This window comes from Taudactylus pleione, unplaced genomic scaffold, assembly GCF_031769625.1.
Source record: "Taudactylus pleione unplaced genomic scaffold, aTauple2 ptg000314l, whole genome shotgun sequence".
Classification (NCBI taxonomy): domain Eukaryota; kingdom Metazoa; phylum Chordata; class Amphibia; order Anura; family Myobatrachidae; genus Taudactylus; species Taudactylus pleione.
The window spans coordinates 3,624,540-3,651,581 of record NW_028284715.1 but is presented as its reverse complement, the minus strand read 5'-3'; the positions used below and the strand labels follow the sequence as shown (position 1 = coordinate 3,651,581).

General features: G+C 45.4%; 1 protein-coding gene across 6 annotated transcripts in view; it reads left to right on the top strand.

The window, feature by feature from the left end:
* Positions 1 to 26,509, top strand: part of OXR1 (oxidation resistance 1) — a 610,641-nt gene extending 584,132 nt beyond the window's left edge. For all 6 annotated transcript variants that reach the window (XM_088442635.1, XM_088442636.1, XM_088442641.1 and 3 more), the window contains 5 exons: positions 6,208 to 6,333; positions 9,974 to 10,126; positions 10,482 to 10,577; positions 15,697 to 15,770; positions 24,795 to 26,509. In XM_088442635.1, the coding sequence (XP_088298761.1) occupies positions 6,208 to 6,333; positions 9,974 to 10,126; positions 10,482 to 10,577; positions 15,697 to 15,770; positions 24,795 to 24,930 (585 nt within the window). In that variant the 3' untranslated portion in view covers positions 24,931 to 26,509. The remainder of the gene's footprint in view (positions 1 to 6,207; positions 6,334 to 9,973; positions 10,127 to 10,481; positions 10,578 to 15,696; positions 15,771 to 24,794) is intronic.
* The last annotated feature ends 533 nt before the right edge of the window (positions 26,510 to 27,042 follow it).

Below are 27,042 nucleotides of genomic sequence, written 5' to 3'. Positions count from 1 at the left end.
ATTTCATTATCACATATACGATCTCGAGATCACCGATATAACGTTTATTTTCTTCTTAGCTGTGTGTTCTCTGTTGCAGTTGATAATGCCGACTGATGAAAGCTAATGATATTAAGAAAAAAAAAATTTGCTGTTTACTATCACTTCAGTGTATTTTTAGTATCGGGGTATTAATCTTGGGAGGTTTATGTGGCTCTGTGCAGTACCTACGGTATACTGGTTGCTTTCACAGTTGCGCTGATCCTGTTTTCTGTGTGTTTTGCACCTCTTTGGAATGCATCGTCCCTGATTGTCCGATGTGTTACGGGGCATTCCTTCCATTTGCACGTTTTGTATACAGTCTGCATTTGTCCAAATTTTTTGAGAATTGTAAATGGTCATTTTGGACAAAATAAAAAATTAGACTGACGTATATATGTTCTGCGTTGCCATTTATAACCTGCAGTCGCTGTTTTTTATGAAAGTGTGACTATCCCATTTACTGGCGCAATGAGCTCCTTGGGAAATCTGTGACCTCATCAAACCCTAGGAAATTTAAAATGTTTCACGACAGGCTCCTGTGATTGGCTCAGACATCTTGCAAAAAAAGCACCAGAAAGAGACAGTAGCACAGTGTATAGCTAATTCCAGGGATCGGCAAACCCCCAGCAAGTTCATGATATGAATGTAGGCCTCCAATATTTGATCATTTAAAAAAGCAGCTTATTTATTAACTTACAGAGAGCAAAACATACCAAAAAGCCTAAACCGTTTAAGTTCGGTCAGTGTGTTGGTGTCTTGCCGGCTGGCACCTTTTGATCATACCGCTGTCACTACTCCCACCACATTATAGATGTGTTGTTTGAAATGTCTGACATATTTTCTTGAATTACAAATATGCATTGTGTTTATTGGTTGGTCCCATTATTAGTATTAATGATTATCATGCCTATATATTAATCTAGAACTGGCACACTGTGAGCGTAGCTAGATTTGTAGCCAGCACACTGGTAGCAAAAGGTTGCCGACCCCTGGCTCATTCTGCCAAGCATGACCGTTTAATACGGCTTTTAATCATGATTGCGTGACGGGTGCACATTAAGGGTTTGTTAACTCTGCTTACTCTGTCACTAGAGCTCATTTAATAACATTGCATTGGTTTTCAAAGTGTTCACTGTGCTGTAACATCCTATAGGACTTACTTTCATGATCTCTGGTGTTAGACCAATAAAAGGAAATTGCTGATTGTTTGCAGTATTGCAGTACAAATGTTTGCACTTAAATGCTTTGTTGGTAAATGAGTAGCACAAAGGATATGTTTAGAAAATGTATGTTATATTTGGTACCTTAAGATGGCTACAAAAGAGTTACTAACGTGATTGACCTTGCATTGATGTAAGTAGAATTATCTTTACATGCCTGAACCACTATTTCACTGATATACTACAGATACAAATACCAGAACCTTCATATCCGGGTCTCAAGGAAATATACAGCGCTCAAAATTAAGTACAGTCTATATAGACCTGACATCTTCACAGGGGCGTATCTATAGTGGGTGCAGGGTGTGCGGGGAACACTGGGTCCAGGGCGGCCCCGCACTGCACACCCTGCACCCATAATATTACCTGTCCGGAGTCCCACGTCGGTGCTGGCGTCTGGCGCTGTAAAACGACTGGAAAATGGCGGCGGGTATTTTCCCGTCGTATGCGTAGTACAGGGAAAATGGCCGTCGCGGCCATTTTCCCGGTGATCTGTGCATACGCTATAGACTCTGGGCACACTCTAGTGCCCAGAGTCTATAACTCCGGCGCTGACCGCGCACAGTGCGCTGCCGGCCGCAGGGTGCAGAGGAGGGGGCCCGTGTCGGACACTGCACACGGGCCCCCTCCTCTCTAGAAACACCCCTGCATCTTCACCTTATTTATTAATCCAATTGTTGTGACTTCACCTGCGTTATGGACTTTTAAGGAAATGTGTCGGCATGTAATCAATCAGTCACTTGTTGCTCTAATAATAGATCTATAATATTAATGCAACAAAAAATGCACCTGTGTACGCATGTATTGTGCAAAATCTAAAAAAAGCAAAAAGATAATACTCAACGGGTGTGGTATATTTGCCAAGCTGAGAATGTCGACCTGGTCATAATGTCGACATGCTTGCAGTGCTGACATTACCAGGTCGACATTCATTGTGTTGACACTGATGAAATGCTGACATGATTAGAATGCTGACACAACTTCCCTGGTGGTCTAGCGGTGACTTACCTGGTACGGTGGCTCCAGCGATGTCTTTCGGGCCCGGCAGTTATCTGATGTTGGCTTCCGGTGGATCTTGTGGCGGGGTGTATGCCTTGAGCTCGAATTCTGCCCCTAGTGTCTAACCTTAACCCTCCGTTGCGGATCCGTGCAGAATAGGCGCTCGACGGAGCAATTCAGTTTTCTTCTTTCGGTGCCCATTAGCATTTACAGCACCCACAAACACCAGATTTAGCCGTGTAAAGCGGTTAAACCCATCTAAAGAGGAGGTTAGGGTGCCCAAACACACCACCGTCGGGACGCCCAAAAAACGGCACTTTAGACAATTTTTTTTTTTTTTTCATCACACCTCCGTAGGTTTGCGAGAAACAACTCAATTGCTCCGATAGACGCCCATTACTATAGCCCGCCAGTGGGGGGTGCATGGCACAATTGAATCGCCCCCAACAAATGTGGACATTTTCACTACATCCCTGCTCGACACAGGCGCACATACATGCACTTCTGTACAATCCAGAGCATGACCAAAAAACTGCATGAAGATGGATTCTGTCGTTAAGTCCAATCCAGCACCAAACAAGAAGGGAATCTAGTGGACAGCCAGGGGTGCGCACAACATGTAGCAGGTTCACTATTAGAGTTGGGTAATCCACTAATAATGCATGTCCTTCAGATCCGTACAAATTAGCCTCTTAAAAGCACTAATTGACGTAGAAAGCCTGCAACTTCGTTTGATAAACACAATATAAAACTGTGGCAATAAATAGAAAGCTTATCTGGTAACTGCAGACCAGATTGTGTTATCTAATACAGTTGCAGATTTGCTAGACTGTGTTCGGCTTTTGGGCCTGTGATTACACTGTACAGCAAAGTAATACTTTTAATTTGTTTCCTTTCTAAAAATAGTCATACATTACTAATTTGAGGTCAAGAAAAACTAAAATTATTTCAGAATGTTTTTACTAGCTCTGTTTTTTGAGCTACACTACTTGCACTATACTGTATGTACATTAGTAATATAGTCATAGAGAAAAGCTATTTTAAAATAATCTGATATTTTCTTGATTTGAATTAAAACAACTGTTATTTTCTATCAATCACAAATAAGAACACAAAACGAAACAAACATACAGCATAGGAAAGTACTATGTAATATAGTGGCCTATTCATGGAGGTGCTTTCTCTTGCTTGTCGCTTGTACTCCTGTCTGGGGCATCTCTTGTCACTGTCCAACAGTAGTGATCACCTACCCTGATATCTTTGTTCCATTGCTGAAATGTCTTGGTGGAATCGCTCCCTATGCTTGTCACTCAGTGCACCACAGTTATCTTGTGTGTGTAATCCCGTGAATCGCATATATTTGAATAGGGGAGGGGACAAATAACTGAGTCATTGAATTGGGTCATTAGGCCCCGCCCCCTCTGTGCGGAACGTAGATTGCTGGTAAGATTCTCTCCATTCTGCCCACTACACTAGGAATAACCCTACATCGTCATAAATGGGCTATATCTCGGAACTCAGAGCTAACAGAGATTTTTAAATGTCATATACATTCTTTGCATGCTGAAATCAATTAGAAGTAACTATTTTCACATTGGAAACATTTTCATTGTTGTGCAGTGTTATTTTTTTCCCCACAAACGTGTTTTGTCACCCATGGTAGCTCCAGAGAGAAGATCCTATAGATGTATATTTACAGAGAGGCTGATCTATACAGATCTGAAGTACTATAAAAGTGACCATACTGCACCGCGTGCTTTTCTTTTCATTATATATAATAATCGGGCAACCTTATGTTAGGGCCTGGTTTATAGTGGCTCCTACCCTAGAGAAGGGACGCACAACAGTTGATATATTTAATTATATATATATTACCCTACATGCTTTCAAGAGGTATAGAAATAACAAAATATAGTATAGTGCCTATATTGTCTCTGTCATGCTCTCTTGCTGGCACCTGTGCTGTCTCTGTCTTGCTCTCTTACTGGCACCTATACTGCCTGCATCCTACTCTCTTGCTGGCACCTATACTGCCTGTGTCATACTCTCTTGCTGGCACCTATACTGTCTGTGTCATACTCTCTCTCTGGCACCTATACTGCCTGTATCCTACTCTCTCTCTGGCACCTATACTGCCTGTGTCATACTCTCTTGCTGGCACCTATACTGTCTGTGTCATACTCTCTCTCTGGCACCTATACTGCCTGTATCCTACTCTCTCTCTGGCACCTATACTGTCTGTGTCATACTCTCTCTCTGGCACCTATACTGCCTGTGTCATACTCTCTCCCTGGCACCTTCACTATCTGAGTCATGGGTCCTATACATCTAGACTGTATCGGGGCAATTACCCGTTTTTCTGACACTGGGGTTGGTGGATCAACGATATCACATGATGCATTCCCCCCTGATTCCCCTGACGGATCTCCGATCATTGATGCCCGCCGGTCTGCGCCAGGAAAATGGAGAATCTGGCCATAGATGTGTGGCCCGCACTCCCTTCCAGCCATCTCCGCTGTCTGAGTCCTACTCTCTCCCAGACGCCTTCCCCTTGGAGTGTCTCTGCACTGATGAGGCGTGAACACTTCGGCATAGGTTGGAGTCTCCTGGCAGCGAGCTAGACTCAGATATTGAGTCTGGCATAAGACTTTTGCATACAGTGCATCAGAGCACAAAACTGCACTTTTCTATGCAAAATACCAGCAGCCACTGTAGATCCATTGTATATTGGTAGCACATGCTGATGTATGTAATGCTAATTTTTCGGTAGAGATTTTTCTTTGCGTCTTGTACCATGTTTTTTATATTTTTTATTTGTCTAAATACCAGTTAGATTTAAAAATAAATAAATAAATAAAGCTTTCCCTAGACTGGCCACTCAGTGTGAAGGCTTTTAGAGGTAGGTAAAATAAGTAGTTTGAAGTTATTCTATTTTCTAAGGAGTGCACCAGACATATTTTATCTATTCTAAATATGTGCTCCAGGTACACCTTATCGGGTCTTTGCATGTGGTATGAGTACAGTCTTCCCCTCAATTCTCAGTGTCCTGTATTTCACAATGCGCATGACCAATCTTAGACGCTCTTGTAGACCTTTTTGTGTTTCTAAGGGGGAGATTTATCAAAGCTTGGAGAGAGATAAAATACCAACCAATCAATCCACTCCTGTCATTTTTCAAACACACCAGTAAAATGACAGTAAGAAGCTGATTGGTTGGCTATTTATCTCTCTCCAAGCTTTGATAACTCTCCCCTTAAGTTCTCTTTTTGCTTAAATAACAACCAATTCTACACACGAGAAATAACTTTTGCCTCACTGACAGCAAAGTGGTCTAACGATTCAGGATAAATTGTACAGAACGGCAGGATCGTAATTAAGATTTGAACTGGGAAGAGATTGCTTCAAGTCGAGTGTGCTCAATTTTTTTCTCACAGCTGATTAGGGGATAGATGGATACTCTCATAGAGAGACACTGGTGCAGGACGCACAGATGTCTTAGCAAAGTGGATGTTTGAGTGTTTGCACAGGGTACAATAAAACATGCTGTGCACCAACATGCTCCATAGATCCATTCGTAATGTCTATTGGGGCATCTTTACCGCCTCTATTTAACTGGCATAAAACGTAGGCCGATAAACTGACACAAGAAACTCCAAAGTGCAGTAACCTTAAAGATTAAGGGGTATATTTACAAAAGTGCGGGTCTATAGAAGTGGAGATGTTGCCCATATCAGCCAATCAGATTCTAGCTATTCTCATCTAGGAGGTGCTAGATAAATGAGAAGTAGAATCTGATTGGTTGCTATGGGCAACACCTCCAGGTTTCTATGTGAATAACTGTTTGTTTGAATAGTTGGATCACCTTCAAAGTGGAGACAAAAGTTATACAGACTCATGGCAATTATCCAGCAAATTATCTCTGGACTGATCTCGGTAACTTGCTCATTAATCTGTCTGTCTCCTAAAGATTGCAACAAGAGAGGACGTGAGCACCAAGCAAACAACAAGCATCAAGGCAGACCTGGAACCGGAAGTTTTCCGACCGAACCTCAGTGACCCCAGTCAGCTTCTCCAAGTTGACCAAATAGAAAAGGTTGTCTATTTATATATAGCTATTGTCTCTGTCTTCTATTTATATATAGCCATTGTCTCTATCTTCTATTTATATATAGCTATTGTCTCTATCTTCTATTTATATATAGCTATTTTCCCAGCTCCGTCTCCCCATATCCCCCCCTCCTGTTCACATTCCAATCTCCCTCAACCATCTCCTCCTATTCCTCCCCTCTCTCCCTATTCCTTCCTCCTATTCATCTTCCCATTACGCCCATGTCACTGTATTCCTCCCTCATATTCATCTTACGATTACCCTCCCCATCTCCCCTATTCCTCCCCTCCCTATTCCTCCCTCCTACTCCCCTTCCCATTACGCCCATGTCACTGTATTCCTCCCTCATATTCATCTTCCGATTACCCTCCCCATCTCACTGTATTCCTCTCCTCTTCCCATTACCCTACCCATCTCACTGTATTCCTCCCCTCTCCCCCTATTCCTCCCTCCTATTCATCTTCCCATTACCCTCCCCATCTCACCGTATTCCTCCCCTCTCCCCCTATCCCTCCCTCCTATTCATCTTCCCATTACCCTCCCCATCTCACTGTATTCCTCCCCTCTTCCCCTATTCCTCCCTCCTACTCCTCTTCCCATTACCCTCCCCATCTCACTGTATTCCTCCCCTCTTCCCCTATTCCTCCCCCTTATTCACCTTCCCATTACCCTCCCCATCTCACCGTATTCCTCCCCTCTCCCCCTATTCCTCCCTCATATTCATCTTCCCATTACCCTCCCCATCTCACTGTATTCCTCCCCTCTCCCCCTATTCCTCCCTCCTATTCATCTTCCCATTACCCCCCGTCTCACTGTATTCCTCCCCTCTCCCCCTATTCCTCCCTCATATTCATCTTCCCGTTACCCCCCCATCTCACTGTATTCCTCCCCTCTCCCCCTATTCCTCCCTCCTACTCCTCTTCCCATTACCCCCCCATCTCACTGTATTCCTCCCCTCTCCCCCTATTCCTCCCTCCTATTCATCTTCCCATTACCCCCCCCATCTCACTGTATTCCTCTCCTCTCCCCCTATTCCTCCCTCCTATTCATCTTCCCATTACCCTCCCCATCTCACTGTATTCCTCCCTCATATTCATCTTCCCATTACCCCCATGTCACTGTATTCCTCCCTCATTTTCATCTTCCGATTACCCTCCCCTATTCCTCCCCTCTCCCCCTATTCCTCCCTCATATTCATCTTCCCATTACCCCCCCATCTCACTGTATTCCTCCCCTCTCCCCCTATTCCTCCCTCATATTCATCTTCCGATTACCCTCCCCTATTCCTCCCCTCTCCCCCTATTCCTCCCTCATATTCATCTTCCCATTACCCCCCCATCTCACTGTATTCCTCCCCTCTCCCCCTATTCCTCCCTCATATTCATCTTCCCATTACCCCCCCATCTCACTGTATTCCTCCCCTCTCCCCCTATTCCTCCCTCCTATTCATCTTCCCATTACCCCCATCTCACTGTATTCCTCACCTCTCTCCCTATTACTCCCTCCTATTCATCTTCCCATTACCCCCCCATCTCACTGTATTCCTCCCCTCTCCCCCATTCCTCCCTCCTTCTCCTCTTCCCATTACTCCCCATGTCACTGTATTCCTCCCTCATATTCATCTTCCGATTACCCTCCCCATCTCACTGTATTCCTCTCCTCTTCCCATTACCCTACCCATCTCACTGTATTCCTCCCCTCTCCCCCTATTCCTCCCTCCTATTCATCTTCCCATTACCCTCCCCATCTCACCGTATTCCTCCCCTCTCCCCCTATCCCTCCCTCCTATTCATCTTCCCATTACCCTCCCCATCTCACTGTATTCCTCCCCTCTTCCCCTATTCCTCCCTCCTACTCCTCTTCCCATTACCCTCCCCATCTCACTGTATTCCTCCCCTCTTCCCCTATTCCTCCCCCTTATTCACCTTCCCATTACCCTCCCCATCTCACCGTATTCCTCCCCTCTCCCCCTATTCCTCCCTCATATTCATCTTCCCATTACCCTCCCCATCTCACTGTATTCCTCCCCTCTCCCCCTATTCCTCCCTCCTATTCATCTTCCCATTACCCCCCGTCTCACTGTATTCCTCCCCTCTCCCCCTATTCCTCCCTCATATTCATCTTCCCGTTACCCCCCCATCTCACTGTATTCCTCCCCTCTCCCCCTATTCCTCCCTCCTACTCCTCTTCCCATTACCCCCCCATCTCACTGTATTCCTCCCCTCTCCCCCTATTCCTCCCTCCTATTCATCTTCCCATTACCCCCCCCCATCTCACTGTATTCCTCTCCTCTCCCCCTATTCCTCCCTCCTATTCATCTTCCCATTACCCTCCCCATCTCACTGTATTCCTCCCTCATATTCATCTTCCCATTACCCCCATGTCACTGTATTCCTCCCTCATTTTCATCTTCCGATTACCCTCCCCTATTCCTCCCCTCTCCCCCTATTCCTCCCTCATATTCATCTTCCCATTACCCCCCCATCTCACTGTATTCCTCCCCTCTCCCCCTATTCCTCCCTCATATTCATCTTCCGATTACCCTCCCCTATTCCTCCCCTCTCCCCCTATTCCTCCCTCATATTCATCTTCCCATTACCCCCCCATCTCACTGTATTCCTCCCCTCTCCCCCTATTCCTCCCTCATATTCATCTTCCCATTACCCCCCCATCTCACTGTATTCCTCCCCTCTCCCCCTATTCCTCCCTCCTATTCATCTTCCCATTACCCCCATCTCACTGTATTCCTCACCTCTCTCCCTATTACTCCCTCCTATTCATCTTCCCATTACCCCCCCATCTCACTGTATTCCTCCCCTCTCCCCCATTCCTCCCTCCTTCTCCTCTTCCCATTACTCCCCATGTCACCGTATTCCTCCCCTCTCTCCCTATTCATCTTCCCATTACCCTCCCCATCTCACTGTATTCCTCTCCTCTCTCCCTATTCCTCCCTACTATTCATCTTCCCATTACCATCCCCATCTCACTGTATTCCTCCCCTCTTCCCCTATTCCTCCCTCCTATTCATCTTCCCATTACCCTCCCCATCTCACCATATTCCTCCCCTATCTACCCCTATTCCTCGCCCTTATTCACCTTCCCCATTTTTTTGTCCTCCTGAATATTTCTTGTGGCTCATAGATGTGTCTTGATACACTGGGCTAAGAGAAAGGGCACAGTCTGTGCTACTAGATTACGCTCATCAGAAACTTATTGTATGTACTTTACACTTTTTATTCGTAACTCTCACCCGCTTGCTTTGGTCTTTTCCACGCTCTTTTCCACGCTCTTTACCTTTAGCATACTGGTGGGACTCCCTCCCAGAGGCCTATGCATAGTACAGTTGCTGAAACGCGCTGGGTAGGAAAGTATCTATACTGTATCTGATGTGCCGTTTGATGTGATAGATGGCACCTGGTTGGATAGCTATGAATAACTCCATAACCCTACAGCCCCCCACCCACCCATTACAGGAAGAAAAAAAAGTGTTCTTTTTTTAAAAAATATTTCAATTCCTTTTCAAAGTTAGTGTTTTTGGTTTATTTTTACAATATGTTTTGTTTCCTCTTTGCTGCAAATGAGAATGTAATCTATATAAATCTGTATTGTGTATCTGTTCCAACAGCTCACAAAGCACCTACCACCTAGGACAATCGGCTACCCATGGACACTTGTCTACAGTACTGCAAAGCACGGCATGAGTCTGAAGACACTGTACAGGACAATGCTGGGGCTGGACACACCAGTACTCCTGGTAATCAAAGACAGTGATGCACAGGTGATTCCCGCTGGTGTCATTTCCTGGATTGTGACTTTCAGAAGTCACCTCCTATTAGTAAGCGCTTATAGCACGCGGGGTAGGCGCACTTCAGATAGGCGGAATTAAAAATATATAGAACTTCTTCCGTTCATGTATATATTTTACCGTCACATTGTGGTCTATGTAACTTCACTCGTTGGCTGGCATTCCATATCTAATAACAGAACCAGTCCTGTTCATCTAATAAAAGGACTGGTTTTATTAAATGCTACTCCCTACTGTAAGTTATAGGGATATTATAGGTCACTATATGGAGTCATGAGGACACCGGCCAGTGGATGGTCCTGTTTAATACTTAATGTTTTTCTTGCAGATTTTTGGGGCATTAGCATCTGAACCATTTAAAGTGAGCGATGGTTTTTATGGCACCGGGGAAACCTTCCTGTTTACATTTTGCCCTGACTTTGAAGTAAGTTTACTGTCTTTGAGGAGAATGATCAAAACTTCTAAAGAGGACAAGTGAGACTTCTGCAGCTCAACCTCAGAGATTACATTGTGATATTTCAGGGAAGACTTTGGGGTAACATCGCTGCCAATTCATTAGATAATTCATTTTATTAAATAAAATAATATCTCAGAATTTTTATCAGTTTCAAAAATATATATCAAACAAGTTTTATGTAGATCCAGTATTTTGGTAATACAACATCGAGATGTAGGGGTCTATGTACTAAGCCTTGGGGAGAGAGAAAGTGGATGGCGATAAGGTACTAACCAATCGGCTCCTAACTATAACTTTACAGGCTGTGTTTGCAAAATGATAGTTAGGAGCTGATTTGATTGGTACTTTATCTCTTTAAGCTTAGTACATAGTCCCCTGTATTAACATGTATAATGTAAAAGATGGAAATCGGTGCACACGCCATTGCTGGCAGCCAGGATGCTGGATAATAGGACAGAAAATTTAGCAGAGCAAAAAGTATAGTAGTAATAAAAAACATATACTGACGTTCTTCTGATAATAAGCTTCAGCTGTATTAATTGAAGTTCTAATCTTAAAGCTCCCAGGTAACTGTCTGAAGGCCAGGATTCAGAGCCGCTGGCGGCCGCTCGCTGAGAATGTGGGCATATGTTTGTTTAGTTTTTCTCCGGCCAGGAGACCGTCGTGATAATCGCAACCATTGGCCTTGCGACGAGACCCTGGGGTAGGGTCTAGCTGCTGCAAGGCCGAGTGGATTTCCTGCTCTAATAGATCATGAAGTCCTCTGCTGAGATCAGTAATGTCAGTTAGTTCGCCCTACAAACGCCAGGCGTTCCTAAGAGAACGCCTGCGTTTGTGCAGCCGCCCCCCCCCCATACCTGCCCACAAAACGGGGCGAGCTGTCAATCAACATCGACAGCTGCCCCGGCTTGTTGCGCCCCGTAGCGACTGACCTTCAGTCGCTCAGCGGAGCTCGCGCACACGGGGCATGTGCAGTTCATTAACATCGGGCCGCTTGCGAGCAGCTCTGAATTCTTATTCTGGGATAAATATTAACCATGGAGTAAGATGTCGCCTGCCCTCTTTTTTTCAGTTTAGATGATTCATGTATATATGTATGTATGTATATATATATATATATATATATATATATAATCTCAGCCTGCTCAGATAAGAAGTGTATGCGATCATTAAGGTCTCCTACATCAGTGTGTGCCCAACCTGTATACAGTACTTTGGGCTCGGTCCTATTAGGTGTGCGTTTATAAATGCGAGTTTGTTTTATGAAACTACTATACATGTGCACCCGAGACATGCAATATCCAATAAAAAAAAAAATGCAATTTGCAAGACTCGCAACGAGGTTGTGCGACTTTTCTACGAAATGCGACCTGGGAGAAGGGCAAGAAAAAGTGGGGAAACTATCCTGGATCCCGAAAAAGTGACAAGTGAAATAGCAGGACCATATAGAAGGCTGTTAGTGGCCATAAGGAAAGTGCTGGAGGTTCTTAAAAGGGTAAAATTGTTGATTTTTGCACTTTTTTCATAATGGGTGAAAAAATTATAGCAAGCAAGTGTCTGGCAGCAAATAAAAGTCTGCAGACCTATTTCTGTACTCCAAAGTGCTGGATAGAGTAATGTTTCAGTGTTTTTATAAAAAGTTGGAATAAACACACCTTTCATCTGCACATTCAAAAACACCTCTCCCATCAGTACAACACCTCCACATACCTGTCCCACATCATTTACACCTCCATAAACCTGTCCCACATCATTTACACATCCACATGCCTGTCCCACATCATTTACACATCCACATACCTGTCCCACATCACTTACACCTCCACATACCTGTCCTACATCATTTACACCTCCACATACCTGTCCCACATCACTTACACCTCCACATGCCTGTCCCACATCATTTACACCTCCACATACCTGTCCTACATCATTTACACCTCCACATACCTGTCCCACATCATTTACACCTCCACATACCTGTCCCACATCATTTACACCTCCACATACCTGTCCCACATCATTTACACCTCCACATACCTGTCCCACATCACTTACACCTCCACATACCTGTCCCACATCACTTACACCTCCACATACCTGTCCCACATCACTTACACCTCCACATACCTGTCCCACATCACTTACACCTCCACATACCTGTCCCACATCACTTACACCTCCACATACCTGTCCCACATCACTTACACCTCCACATACCTGTCCCACATCACTTACACCTCCACATACCTGTCCCACATCACTTACACCTCCACATACCTGTCCCACATCATTTACACCTCCACATACCTGTCCCACATCACTTACACCTCCACATACCTGTCCTACATCATTTACACCTCTACATACCTGTCCTACATCATTTACCCCTCCACATACCTGTCCCACATCATTTACATCTCCACATACCTGTCCCACATCATTTACACCTCTACATACCTGTCCCACATCATTTACATCTCCACATACCTGTCCCACATCATTTACACCTCTACATACCTGTCCTACATCATTTACACCTCCACATACCTGTCCCACGTCACTTACATCTCCACATACCTGTCCCACATCATTTACACCTCTACATACCTGTCCCACATCATTTACACCTCTACATACCTGTCCCACATCATTTACACCTCTACATACCTGTCCCACATCATTTACACCTCTACATACCTGTCCCACATCATTTACATCTCCACATACCTGTCCCACATCATTTACATCTCCACATACCTGTCCCACATCATTTACACCTCTACATACCTGTCCCACATCATTTACACCTCTACATACCTGTCCTACATCATTTACACCTCCACATACCTGTCCCACATCATTTACCCCTCCACATACCTGTCCCACATCATTTACCCCTCCACATACCTGTCCCACATCATTTACATCTCCACATACCTGTCCCACATCATTTACACCTCTACATACCTGTCCCACATCATTTACACCTCTACATACCTGTCCCACATCATTTACATCTCCACATACCTGTCCTACATCATTTACACCTCCACATACCTGTCCCACATCATTTACCCCTCCACATACCTGTCCCACATCATTTACATCTCCACATACCTGTCCCACATCATTTACACCTCTACATACCTGTCCCACATCATTTACACCTCTACATACCTGTCCCACATCATTTACACCTCTACATACCTGTCCCACATCATTTACATCTCCACATACCTGTCCCACATCATTTACATCTCCACATACCTGTCCCACATCATTTACACCTCCACATACCTGTCCCACATCATTTACCCCTCCACATACCTGTCCCACATCATATAACCTGTTATTGAGCTCTTTAGAGAAATTCACATGAAAACTGACGTTTCTCTATTGTCCTGATTATGCTATTTAAACCCACAAGTGCATTGTTACTCGTTGAGAGGGGTGTGCAACCGCTTCTGCACTGTGTCCTACCATTGTTTTCTTTAAAATAAAGACTGCGCACAAAATAAAAATGAAGATTTCCTCTGAAAAATCGATGCGAGTTTGGAATCTTATTGCAAATGTTATTCGAAGTGTGACCGGCTTGCAGAACCCAACTCGCACCTCCATAGGATTGAGCCCTTTGTGTGTATTTATACATACATACATACATACATACATACATACATACATACATACATACATTTATAGTTCTCTACAACTAGTGACCGTTGAGCTTCGCAATAATCAGGAAAAGGTGTATTACTCCTTTCCAGGTTTCAGCAATGTTATCCTCTCTGTGCTGCTCATCTATCACTATTATCTGCTGGCTGCATAAACATAATCTTATTGACGAGCTGTTTGGGAAGAATATGGCTTCATCATGAAGCTCCTAATCAGCCATGATTGGACTTGGTGATTACAACCTGTGTAAATTTAAGTCTTAATCACAGCTCATTTAGGGGTAGCAGTCACTTATATAAAAAAAGAAAGTGTTGCTTCATATTACCTGTCATTTTCTATCACCATGTGGTTTTAATCCACACGCCCATTTATTCATCTCAATTTAGCATACTGTTTCTTTAGTTGTTCTGCTTACTTACATAAAAAGACAAGCAAAGAAATAGTTTCCTTGTATATTAATTTATTTATTAACAGTTTTATTTAGCGCCACATATATTCCATTGCGCTTTACAATTGGATTTATTAGGAAATTTATTTATTTTTTTTGTAACAAGAAGCTGATTTGTCCAGGTTGCCATCTTTTATTTCCTTTTCCCTTTACAAAACCGCTCTGTGGGCGACAGTATAAAGCTCGTTCATAAGGGCAGTGTAGCCTGATTTCCGAATCCAAGCCAGTCAGTTAGGAAGCTGCTTAGACTCCTTTTACACCAAAATCCCTGGTCTAACCCGGAATTTGGAACACTGTTCCAACCCGGGACAGACCGCGTTCACATTGCGGCTTCGATCCGGGTTATTCCCATTTACACTGCAAATGGGTGCAGTGTTACGTTTTCTGCCAGTGCTTGGAGGTGACCTAATCTCCAAGCGCCTGTGAGCCGTCTGTTTCTATGCTGTAAACGGGACTCGGGTCAGATGACAAGAGTCATACGCTTACAGTGCCCGGTAACCTGGGTCTAACCTTACCTGGGTTGGATTGCCGGCTCACTGGGCCTGGGTAATTTTTTCAAGGACCCTTTTACACTGAGCCACAACCCATTGGTTTTCGTGTGTTTTTCTTTTCGTTTTCTCCCATTTGGTTTGCCATATTTGTTGAATATCTATACAGAAGTGTGCGCAGGAAATGTCTAAAGTGTATCTCACTGATAATAATCAAGCAGAGTTTTTTGAAAACATTTCCTGCTTCCTCTTTCCTGCCCGAACTTAATAACCGTTACAATACTATAGTTGTTCTTTGTACAACGTTACTTTTAAATTAAAGCCTTTTCTAAGTATAATAATTACAGAGCTGATAAATAATCACATGAGCTGAGCATCAATGGCTCTCAGACTGTATAAATGTATGTTTTACGTTGGGGGGAGGAGATTTCACCTCTTTTTATGAATAAGCCTTTTTTTTTCTGTCTCTCTCTAGGTCTTTAAATGGACAGGCGATAACATGTTCTTTATTAAAGGAGATATGGACTCGCTAGCTTTTGGTGGAGGAGGGTAAATTATATATTTACTTTTTATTAAGTGTAAGAAATTCCAACTACAGTACCTACTGTAGACCAAGATGCATGTGTACTAAGAGAAGTATTCTGTAGTGGGAACAAGCAAATGTTTGTTTTGTTCCATTCCATTTATACAATGTTTTGTTCCCTCTTTGTACTGCCGCCTTAAAGTATAGGCAAGAATTGGCATTCTAATCGAGATGCCATTGTAGCACGGTGACAAAGTAGGCAAATAATACATTTTAAGAGCTCGGTTTAGGAACTTTTTTGCTGAGGATATATCTTGTTACATCACGCATTGTGTTTATGGTGGCTGTGAGGTCATGAATAATGTATTAGGCTATCAGGGTTGTGCATTTTGTTTTGGAATGATCAGTTTGTACTAATGTAGGTTTGTAGTTTGTTGTTGTTGTTCCATATTAGAACGGGAAGTGTAATAGAGAATGTAAGGCATTCAGGTACAGGTTTTATTAGTTAACCTGTGGTGCAGATCTCTCTGCTTCATTTTCCAAGTTTGACCTTTTTCTTACTGATAGGACTGTTTTGGGCTGAAGCAGCGGTGACCGTCCTTGTGTCTTCTGACGCAGTTGCGTCTGCGACTCTATGCTAATGCCACTACAAAGCCCTTCCCTGGTGTACAGCCGCGCGTCCGACTGTGCACGCACCCAGACGCCGGCTGTCAGCGGCCGTATATGCTGAAATACCGCTAATCTGCTCCAACCCCATGACAAGTGCAGTTCCTCCATCCTAATATGGCCTCCTATGGGAGCGGTGGAGCATCTGTGTACTAAAACCACTGTCCGCAATATGCCTCTGACTCTCCCATAAGATACAACATCATCGTGCGTGTGTTAAGCCACCGCCTGTTATCTCCCAGTCATTGCAGAGGAACTTACATTTCTGCTCCCGTGCACCTTCATTTATACTGCGACTCTGTACGTGCGAAATGTAGATGCATGCGCGGTGCAACTCCGATGGAAAACATTACTCAACTGCGTCCGACATCGCTGCTCTGTCCGACTTGGAAACAGACCCTTTGTAAGGACTGTTTTCCAAACCTTAGATATTGAAAAGTAAATGGTGGAAAACATTAATTTGCTGTTACTCTTCCTGTTGTTTCAATGGCGTTCTCTTGAAACATGCCATTCTTCAATAGTGTTGGAGTAATACATTAATTGAGGCAATGTAGTACCTACCTATAGCCCATAGGTGGTGCTGTATACTTTTGTGCCTTTTGATAGGAATAAGAGAATAAGATACAGGTTGAGTCTCCCATATCCAAAATGCTTGGGACCAGAGGTATTTTGGACTTCGGAATATTCCGTATTTTGGAATAATTGCATACCATATTGAAATGTCTTAGGTATACGGTCCAAATCTAAACACAGAATGCATTTATGATTTTATATACACCTTATACGCACAGCCTGAAGGTAATTTTATACAATATTTCTACTTCAGGGTCCATAGGGGGTCCACAGGGTTGACCTTGGGGTATAGCTGGATCTGGATCCATGGGCACCACGCAGTTAAAGCTTTAGCTGCTCCCAGGATGCACTTGGGTCCGTCCTCCTCTATACCCCGCCCCCGGCCACAGCACCTCAGTTTGAGTTGGTGCCCGGCCGGAGTCGGGTCACCTGCGCAGGGGGGCTGCAGGAGCAGCCCCCAAAAGCTTTCTATTTTTATTTTAAAAAAAAAGAGCCTGTTAGATTTTTATTTTAAAACAGAGGCTCTAGTGTGGCAGCAACGGGCTGTCTATGCAGACGCCCACGCTGCCGCTCTCCTTCCCCGCTGGCGCCGCGACGCCAGTACTGCACTGGGGATCGCGGCGGGAGGCCAGAGTCCGCACTAGCCGGACTCTGGGTCCCTCCCTGGACTGCTGCCGGAGTCGCCGGGGACAAGGTAAGCCGCGAGTCGCCGATTAGCGGCGGCTCGCGGGTTTTGCCTGCAGATGCAGTCCTTTGCCCCCGGTCCTAGGGGACAGACCGGGGGCCGCTAGCGGTGGCGGCGGGCTCCCCCTCTGAGGAGGAATAACCCGTGGGACCACTAGACCACCAGGGATATATGACAAGCGGGATGCCGGCAAGCCCTGGGGTTAATATGCTAGCCAGGGGAGGAAGCCTTCCCTGTCAGCGGCTCCTCCCCTGAGCTCAGCGCGCCTTTCAGCACGGAGTCTGGCGTCGCTGAGCTGCAGATTCCTCGGCCACTCCTCCTCTGAGGTCTCCAGCAGCCATTTTCTCAGTGGCAGCGCAGATCTTCAGGGAGCACGCGGACCGGTCCCCCTGTGTACCTCTCCCCTGATTAAGGACAGCGTACACAGCACTATAGCCCTCCCAGACACTGAATCTGGGCAGGTTGATTGTAGTGTAAAGGTGCAGTGAGTATATCTTCCTGCATGGTATGTGACTTTTGCTAGTGCTGCCTGTCTGTGCTTATTTTCTACTTACTGTCAGCTTATACCTATCCCTTTACTTCTCCTACAAGCCCTACAGGTGTGTGGGGGAGGGGCGTTTCTACTGACCTCACTTATATAGATCACGTATTTGTGAGGTCCGTCACATACAGTTGTGTGCTACTCAGTGCCATATTGTGGGCTGTTGTTCAGCACACCGGTGAGTGCGTTTTACTTCTACCCTGGTGCCAGATATATAATATATTCTGTCATGTCAGACGAGGAGGTTGAGCGCTCAGTGGCTCCGGTGTTGGCCTCCTGCGGACGCTGTTCTGCAGGAGTAGATAGGGAGGATTTGTCACAGGATGGCCTGTGTAGTCGATGCCAGGTGGCTCCTGGCCCATCCAGACCTTCTCTGGCGCAGGAACCACCGTGGGAGATGTTTTCTCAATTGCTGGTGTCTATTGCGGACCGTCTGTCGGTCCCGACTGCTCTCCCTACTAGGTCGTTGCCCCAGCCGACCATCCCCCATTCCCCGGGTGTCCCGCAGTTATTGCGGAGTCCTCCTGGGTCTCAGTCGGTGGGTCCCTATGCGGGGTTGCCTATGTATATACAGGCTTCCCCTGTGCCGCAGCAGCCTGTGGTACCTTTTCAGGCCCCTATGGTGACTCCTCCACCCTGGGTGGAAGTGCTCTCCAACTCCGTGCAAAATTTGGCGGCCGCTTCCTCGGCTTTTCAGTCAATGTTGCAGACTGACATGCCTTCTAGGATTTCAAAACGCCCACTCATGACACGGGCTGCTCAGGTATCGGACTCAGAGGGTTCCTCAGATGATGGGGAGGTCCCTGATGACACTGACTCGGACGCCTCGGTCCAGGAAATGGATACCAAGTCGTCCATTAATGTGCGAGCACTAGTTAGGGCGGTGCGAGCTATTCTTCTTATAGAGGATGAGGCACCGGTTCCTAAGTCGAAGTTTCCTAGTTTCAAAAAAACTAAGGTGGCTTCTGCGGTGTTTCCCCTGTCGGATCAGTTGACGGATCATATGGCGGTAGCTTGGCAGGCGCCCAGTAAGAGATTCCTTCCTCAGAAGCGGTTGGCTTCTAATTACCCCTTCCCTGAGGCACATTGTAAAAAATGGGAAACTCCACCGGCGGTGGATTCCCATGTCACCCGTTTAACTCGGGGCGCCACCTTACCATTACCGTCGATATCCTCGCTGAAGGATCCCACGGACAGGAAAGTTGAGACTTGCTTAAAGTCTATTTACTCCCTCTCCGGGGCGGTGGCCCGACCGTCCATGGCCATCTCCTGGGTGGCCAAGGCCATTGAGGGGTGGGCCAATGCATTGGAAGATACCTTCCCGGACGACGCTCCGGATGTCCAGCGGGCGTTGTTGGGACAAATGAGGGACGCTGCTTCTTACATTGGAGAAGCTTCTTTAGATGCTAGTCTGCTGACCTCGAGGGTATCGGCTGCAGCGGTGTCTGCCCGCCGATCCTTATGGTTGCGGTCCTGGAGAGCGGACTCTGATTCAAAGAAAGGTCTGGAGGCCTTACCTTTCAATGGGGAATTACTATTTGGTCCGGACTTGGACAAAATAGTGGACACCCTGGCTAAATCCAAGTCGGCCTTCCTCCCTTCGGCGGCACTGCCTGCTAAGGTTCGGAGTTCGGCTTTTCGTTCCTTTCGGGTTCAGGGTAAGGCGAAAGGTCAGTCCTTCCCGAGACAGTCTGCGAGTAAGACGGCCTCTAAACCCAAGAAGCAAGCCTGGAGTGCTCGGCGCCCTTCTTCCAAGCAGGAAGATAAACCTGCGGCCTGATGGGACGGGCCTCCCTCTGGGGGACCTTAGAGTGGGAGGCCGACTTCTTCTATTTGCCCAGTGCTGGCACAATACCACCACGGATGCCTGGGTTCGAGAAGTGGTCTCCCAGGGGTACGCCCTGTCTTTTCGGCACAGACCACCCCACCAGTTTTTCTGCACAAGTCCTTCTCAGGACAAGACCAAGGCGTTACAGGTTCAGGAGGCTATAGAGTCCTTGCTGAAAGCAGGGGTCATTGTTCCCGTTCCTCTATCACAACGAGGGACGGGGTATTATTAGTCTCTGTTTCTGGTGCAGAAACCCAATGGTTCTCATCGCCCTATCCTCAACTTGAAGTCTCTGAACAAATTCCTCAGGGTTCCCAAGTTCAGGATGGAAACGTTACGTTCCATCATTCTGGCGATGGAACCGGGGGATTACATGGTGTCCCTGGACATCCAGGACGCCTACCTCCATGTTCCGATAGCATCTTCACACCAGCGGTATCTGAGGTTCGCTATCCTTCAACACCACTATCAGTTCCGGGCGCTACCCTTTGGTCTCTCCACGGCACCGAGGGTGTTCACGAAGATTATGGCGGTCATGGCCGCACATCTTCGGAACCAGAATGTACGGCTGCTGCCGTACCTGGACGACCTCCTGTTGCTGGCGAGCTCTCCGGAGGTACTGCTTCAACATCTCCACCTGACGATCGCTTGCCTGCAAGCACACGGGTGGTTGATAAATTGGAAAAAGTCCTCCCTGATTCCATCACAGCGGATGGTTCATTTGGGAGCCCTGCTGGATTCGCGTCAGCAAAGGATCTTCCTGACTCCGGAGAAGGTCGCCTCCCTACAGCTGCGGATACGCAGTTGCCTGAGCCGTTGCCGCCTGTCGGTCCATTCGGCTATGAGAGTTCTGGGGTCCATGGTGTCGACATTCGACATGGTGGAATTTGCCCAGTTCCATTCCCGGCCCCTGCAGGGGCTGATTCTATCAGAATGGAACGGGTTACCTCACCGGATCCGCTCTCAGGTGCTGGTGTTGTCTCCGGACATTCGGCTATCTTTGGCTTGGTGGCTTCAGACAGCTCATCTGGTCGAGGGGCGCCCATTTTGGATCCCGGACTGGGTCCTGCTCACGACGGATGCCAGTCTCCGGGGTTGGGGGGCAGTGACCGGCTCTTTGTCGCTTCAGGGTCGTTGGTCAGCGGAAGAAGCACTTCTCCCCATCAACATCCTGGAACTGCGGGCAGTATACAGGGCCCTGCAGTCGTCCGGCCCCGCTGTTCACAGAAGGGCGGTACAGGTGCAGTCCGACAACGCCACCACGGTGGCGTATATCAATCACCAAGGCGGAACTCGCAGTCAGGCAGCGATGTCGGAGGTGTCTCGTATCCTGACTTGGGCGGAGGGTCATATTCCAGCGATCTCGGCGGTCTTCATCCCCGGAGTCCTCAATTGGGAGGCGGACTTCCTCAGCCGTCACGACGTGCATCCCGGGGAATGGTCGCTTCACCCAGAGGTGTTTCAGCTACTCGTGGACAGGTGGGGACTGCCGGAGCTGGACTTGATGGCCTCCCGTCACAATCACAAGTTGCCCGTTTACGGGTCAAGGACAAGAGACGCAGGTGCAAGTCTGGTGGACGCGCTGTCGGTGAAATGGACGTTTCACCTGGCGTATCTGTTTCCTCCGATATCCCTGCTTTCTCGGGTTCTGCGGAAATTCAAGCAGGACGGCGGCATGCTCGTGCTGGTAGCTCCGGCGTGGCCCAGACGTCCTTGGTACTCCGATCTCAGGAGCCTCTCCATCGACGCTCCGTACCTTCTTCCTCCGCGTCGGGACCTGTTGTCTCAGGGGCCCTGCCTTTACCCGAATCTGGGTCGGCTGTCTTTGACGGCGTGGCTCTTGAGACAGCCGTCTTGAGGTCTCGGGGCTTCTCCAGTTCGGTTATTGGTACCATGCTCAGGGCACGCAAGCCTGCTTCAGCACGGATTTATCACAGAGTGTGGCACACTTACTTTCAGTGGTGTGAGTCCAGACATTATGATCCTCAGGTGTTCCGAGTTTCTAGGATCTTGGAATTTCTTCAGTCAGGATTGGATCTCGGCTTACGACTTGCATCTCTGAAGGTTCATGTGTCCGCGTGGTTTCAACGGCTGATTGCAATACTACCAGACGTTCACACCTTTTTCCAGGGTGTTCTCAGGATCCAGCCTCCCTTTGTGCCTCCTGTGGCTCCTTGGGACTTGGCGGTGGTGCTACGGGTCCTGCAGGGTCCTCCGTTTGAGCCTCTTGAGGCGGTGGAGCTCAAGTGGCTGACATTTAAGACGGTTTTTCTCCTGGCAATTGCTTCGGCCAGGAGGGTGTCTGAATTGGGGGCGCTTTCCTGTCGCCCTCCTTTCCTGATTTTTCACCAGGACAGAGCGTTGCTCCGCACTCGTCCTGAGTTTTTGCCCAAAGTGGTCTCGAAGTTCCATATTAATCAGGAACTTGTTGTGCCAGCTTTTCAGTCCCCTGATCTTTCAGCTGGTGAGACTTCCTTAGATGTGGTCCGGGCGCTTAGAATTTATGTAGACCGGACGGCTTTGGTTAGGAAGTCTGATTCCTTGTTTATCCTCTTTGGTTTTCACAAGAGGGGTTGGCCTGCCAACAAACAAACGTTAGCCCGTTGGCTTCGTTCCGTTATTTGTGAGGCTTATGCACAGGAGGGATTACCTGTGCCAGCTTCTGTTAAGGCTCATTCCACTCGTTCTGTGGGTCCCTCTTGGGCTGCTAGACGTGGCGCTTCTGCTGTTCAGCTGTGTAAGGCGGCCACTTGGTCTTCAATTCAAACGTTTTTGAGGTTCTATGCGTTTGACACCTTTGCCTCTCAGGATGCGTCCTTTGGGCGCCGGGTACTCCTTTCAGCACAGGAGCGTCCCCGCCCTTAGTTGTACTGCTTTGGGACATCCCCAAGGTCAACCCTGTGGACCCCCTATGGACCCTGAAGTAGAAAACAAGAGATATGGTAAGAACTTACCTTTGTTATCTCTGTTTCTACGAAGTCCATAGGGTCCACAGGGCGCCCGCCCTGACGCACCTGGCTTCAAATGGGCAGTGTGGCTGGTCACCGGTTTTCCGTCTCCCATTTCTGTGAGTATGGTTTCTTGTGTGTTCCAGTCTTCCTTCTCTCTGTTTAGTCTCCTCCTCCGGCCTTGGCTGCTTACCAACTGAGGTGCTGTGGCCGGGGGCGGGGTATAGAGGAGGACGGACCCAAGTGCATCCTGGGAGCAGCTAAAGCTTTAACTGCGTGGTGCCCATGGATCCAGATCCAGCTATACCCCAAGGTCAACCCTGTGGACCCTATGGACTTCGTAGAAACAGAGATAACAAAGGTAAGTTCTTACCATATCTCTTGTTTTTCAATAATTTTGTGGCTCAAACAAAGTTTGTGTAAATACATGAAATTAATTTATGTATCATATATACCTTATACACACAGCCTATAGGTCATTTTATACGTTATTTTTAATAATTTTGTGCCTTAAACAAAGTTTGTGTGCATTGAACCATCAAAAATCAAGGGTTTTCACTATCTCAGTCATGCTAAAAATATTCCGTATTTCGGAATATTTCGTATTTCGGAATATTTGGATATGGGAGACTCAACCTGTACTTCATTGTTTTTCGGGATGTTAGTCTCACCAGGAATCACCTGCACCCCCCCAATTCTGTTTTTGTTACCTAGTGATCATGTTGTATGTATTATTACAATAAACTAGCGTTGCCATTTATTTTCCTGAATTGCATCATGTAATCTATTCCTGTGCGTTCTATTAATCTGTGTTTTCTATTGCAATGAAAATGTTTACGTTTGCAATTGTAAAAATGGTCCTGGAGAACTGCCTCTAGTCTTGTTGCTATAGTGGGGTCTGCAGATGATGGTTGTTCATACACACTGTTCTGTGTTGTAGAGGGCGTGTCCCTCTGGCCGGGGGCGTGTCGCGTCCCCTTCCCCGTCGCTGCAAGTGTACGGGCGTTCGGCTGACCGCCCGTACACACAGCGAGTTGCCCCAATATATCTGCAGATATATTGGGCATCTGCTGTGCAGCACAGCCGACGCGATATTTATGTGAGCCACGACGTTCAGACATATCACTGGTACACACTGGCCGACGGGCACCCGATATATTGGCCAATCAATTGATCGGCCAATATACAGTATCTGCCAGGGTGTACCCAGCATATGATCCCTCACTGTTCCCATCCTGTACTCTTCTTTAAGAATATATCCTTTAGATCATTTTAACTTTACTGGATTGTAATACTTGTCTTATCTTCTGGATTTCTTTATTTCCTCCGTACCTTTGACATACTATGACTTTTTTGTTCTCATGTTGTTTCCAACGCAGGCAGTGCAGCAGAATTATATTATATATTCCAGGTTGACTTAGAGAAGGGAAAAAAACAAATGTGCTTGATTTATATAAATATATGGCTAAAAGTTTTCCTGAAACTTATTAATAAAAAATAATAAAATTTATTTCTAAAAGAAAAAAAATTTTGGCTAAAAATTGGAAAGATAAAGCAATCTTACTTTCAGGACGGCAGATACAAACGACCTAGTTAAAGTCATCTGAAGGTAGACATCACCTGGAAACTCTCCATGCTCCACTGTCTTGTCCATCTTTCTTATTTCATTAGGTGCTTTGTAGATACGCATTGTCCGACTTGTGGTTTATAGTCTTATTTTCTATTCCAAAACTAATACATATTACACAACTTTTATAATTACTAGTATACTTCTCTTACCTATGTATATATATTTTTTTTCTTCTGCAGGGGAGAGTTTGCCCTGTGGCTGGATGGAGATCTTTACCATGGGAGAAGTCACTCATGTAAAACGTTTGGAAACCCTACACTTTCTAAGAAAGAGGATTTCATTGTCCAAGACATTGAAATTTGGGGGTTTGAGTAAATAACGTGGTACATACAGCACAAAATCCTCCCCCCCCCCCCCCATATGTACAGAAAAGAGAGACTCAATGTGTACTGCCGCTTACTAATATATACCTTTTTAATATATTTGTATTTTTGTTAATATTCGAGCATAGTTCCTCTTTTTATTTTCGGTAGCTAAATCTATTTTCAGACATGAATATTGGGTGGAGCCGTAATTGTACGTTCCCGAAGGATGTTGTAATTCTGTCACTTTTTCTGTCACCGATCCGAATCTACGAGAAGTCCCATAGAAGTCCACATATCATACGCAAACTTGTGCACCCTCCCGTCACAAACTGCAACCTCGAAGGTGCATTGTTTTACGGCTTCCCTAAAAAAAAATCTCTTAATCTATGGAATTGACAGTGGAGTTTTTGTTGTTGTATTTTATTTTGTTGTATTCCTTTTTTATTATATATTTTTTTTCTTGTAATGGACACAAAACAAGGGTGGTTGAACAAATAATGTTTTTGGTTCACAACTATAGTTTATGCTCCAAAAAGAAAAAAAAAAAAAATACAATTCCTGGATACAGCGGGGAAGTAATGTAGTTTTGTACCGAGTGCATATATGTTGTACTTTTTCTTTTAGTATCCAATCTGACAAAACGGTTGACTCGTACGATAAGTAGACAATATTGTAACTTTGTATTATTTGTGGAATATGCAAACAGTCCTGTGATCTCAGAGGATAACAAAAAAATAAAACAGTCTAGACTCTCTCGGTAGCGGATTTGTAGAGAAATAAGCCTTTGTGCAATAAATTGCTCCGCAAAACACTTTCGATGACAAAGCTTAGAATTCTGTGTTACGCGAGTAAATTGCTGTTCTAAACGTGACAGTGAGTTTTTTTTTTTTTTTGTGCTGAAAACTCAGCTGTTTGATAAACATGTATATTATTTTGTAAATTAATGTTGAAAAAGTAGAGCTGTTCTTATAGAAACGTGTTCATTCGACGGGTTTGCTTATAGCACTTTAACTTATTTTTTTGAGACTCAATACAAGCCAAATGGGATGGCTTATGTAGGTGTCAGGGCTAGGCCACCGGTCGCTCTTGGTCTCTTTAAACTACAATATCCACTAAGCATTGCCAGCCATTTCCACATTGACTGCTGGAACTTGTAGTTCAATAAAAGCTGAGAACTGCTGGTAGCCCAGGTCTGAGTTATATGTATAGCATCTGAAAATATTTAAGTTACCTGGAAGAAAAATAAATAATAATAAAAATATATATATATATATCTTCAAAAGAAAATATACTGCTATGGTAACAAAGGGGAAGAAATTCTATCTATACCATGCTAATGCTGAATGTGAATACAAATACAGGGCATAACCTCCTCTATGTACATAGCGCTCTATTCCTGCTAGGTCTGGTATGTAGAATAAATGTAAATATATCCGCATTTCTCCCCTCTGGTCTTCCACAGCACTATTAGCGTCTTTGTGGATTTAAGACTAATTACTAATCCTGTAATGGATTTTAAGTACTATAAGGTCATAGTGATATAATTATAAATATATGTATAAATATATATATATATAGAAAATAAATACATGTACAATAAAATTTGTCAAATGTCGTCTTTTTTTTCCTTTGTGTGTGTGTACTTTTTTATATAGCGTTATTTAATTCTGTAACGCCAGATAGAAAATATTGGTAGGTTGGTAATTTATATATTGTGCATAGGTAATATAATTAATCTCCTCAGTCTGCTTTGTGCCTACACAATAGCAGAGGTTGCATTAAAAGTGTTTAGTGCTAGTACGTAGAAGACGTCTTCTATTACCACCCTTCTACTGTTACCATAGCTACTTCCTCCTACATCATTTAGGCACTACCAGAGATGTAGCTCCTAGCAACCAATCACATATTTGCTTTCATTATCTATAGCCTGCTAGGAATCTTGCTGATTTCTATAGGTTATATTTTTCCTGAATTGGCTTGGTAAGTGTCCCTCAAGCCTCCGCACAAAATGTCAGGTTTGGAAATGCATTCTGTACTTAGTTATGTCCTCAGTGATGGATGAACACACCTGGGCTGTAATTCATCGTATTAGCCAATGTAGCCTGAAACACTTGAAAGTATT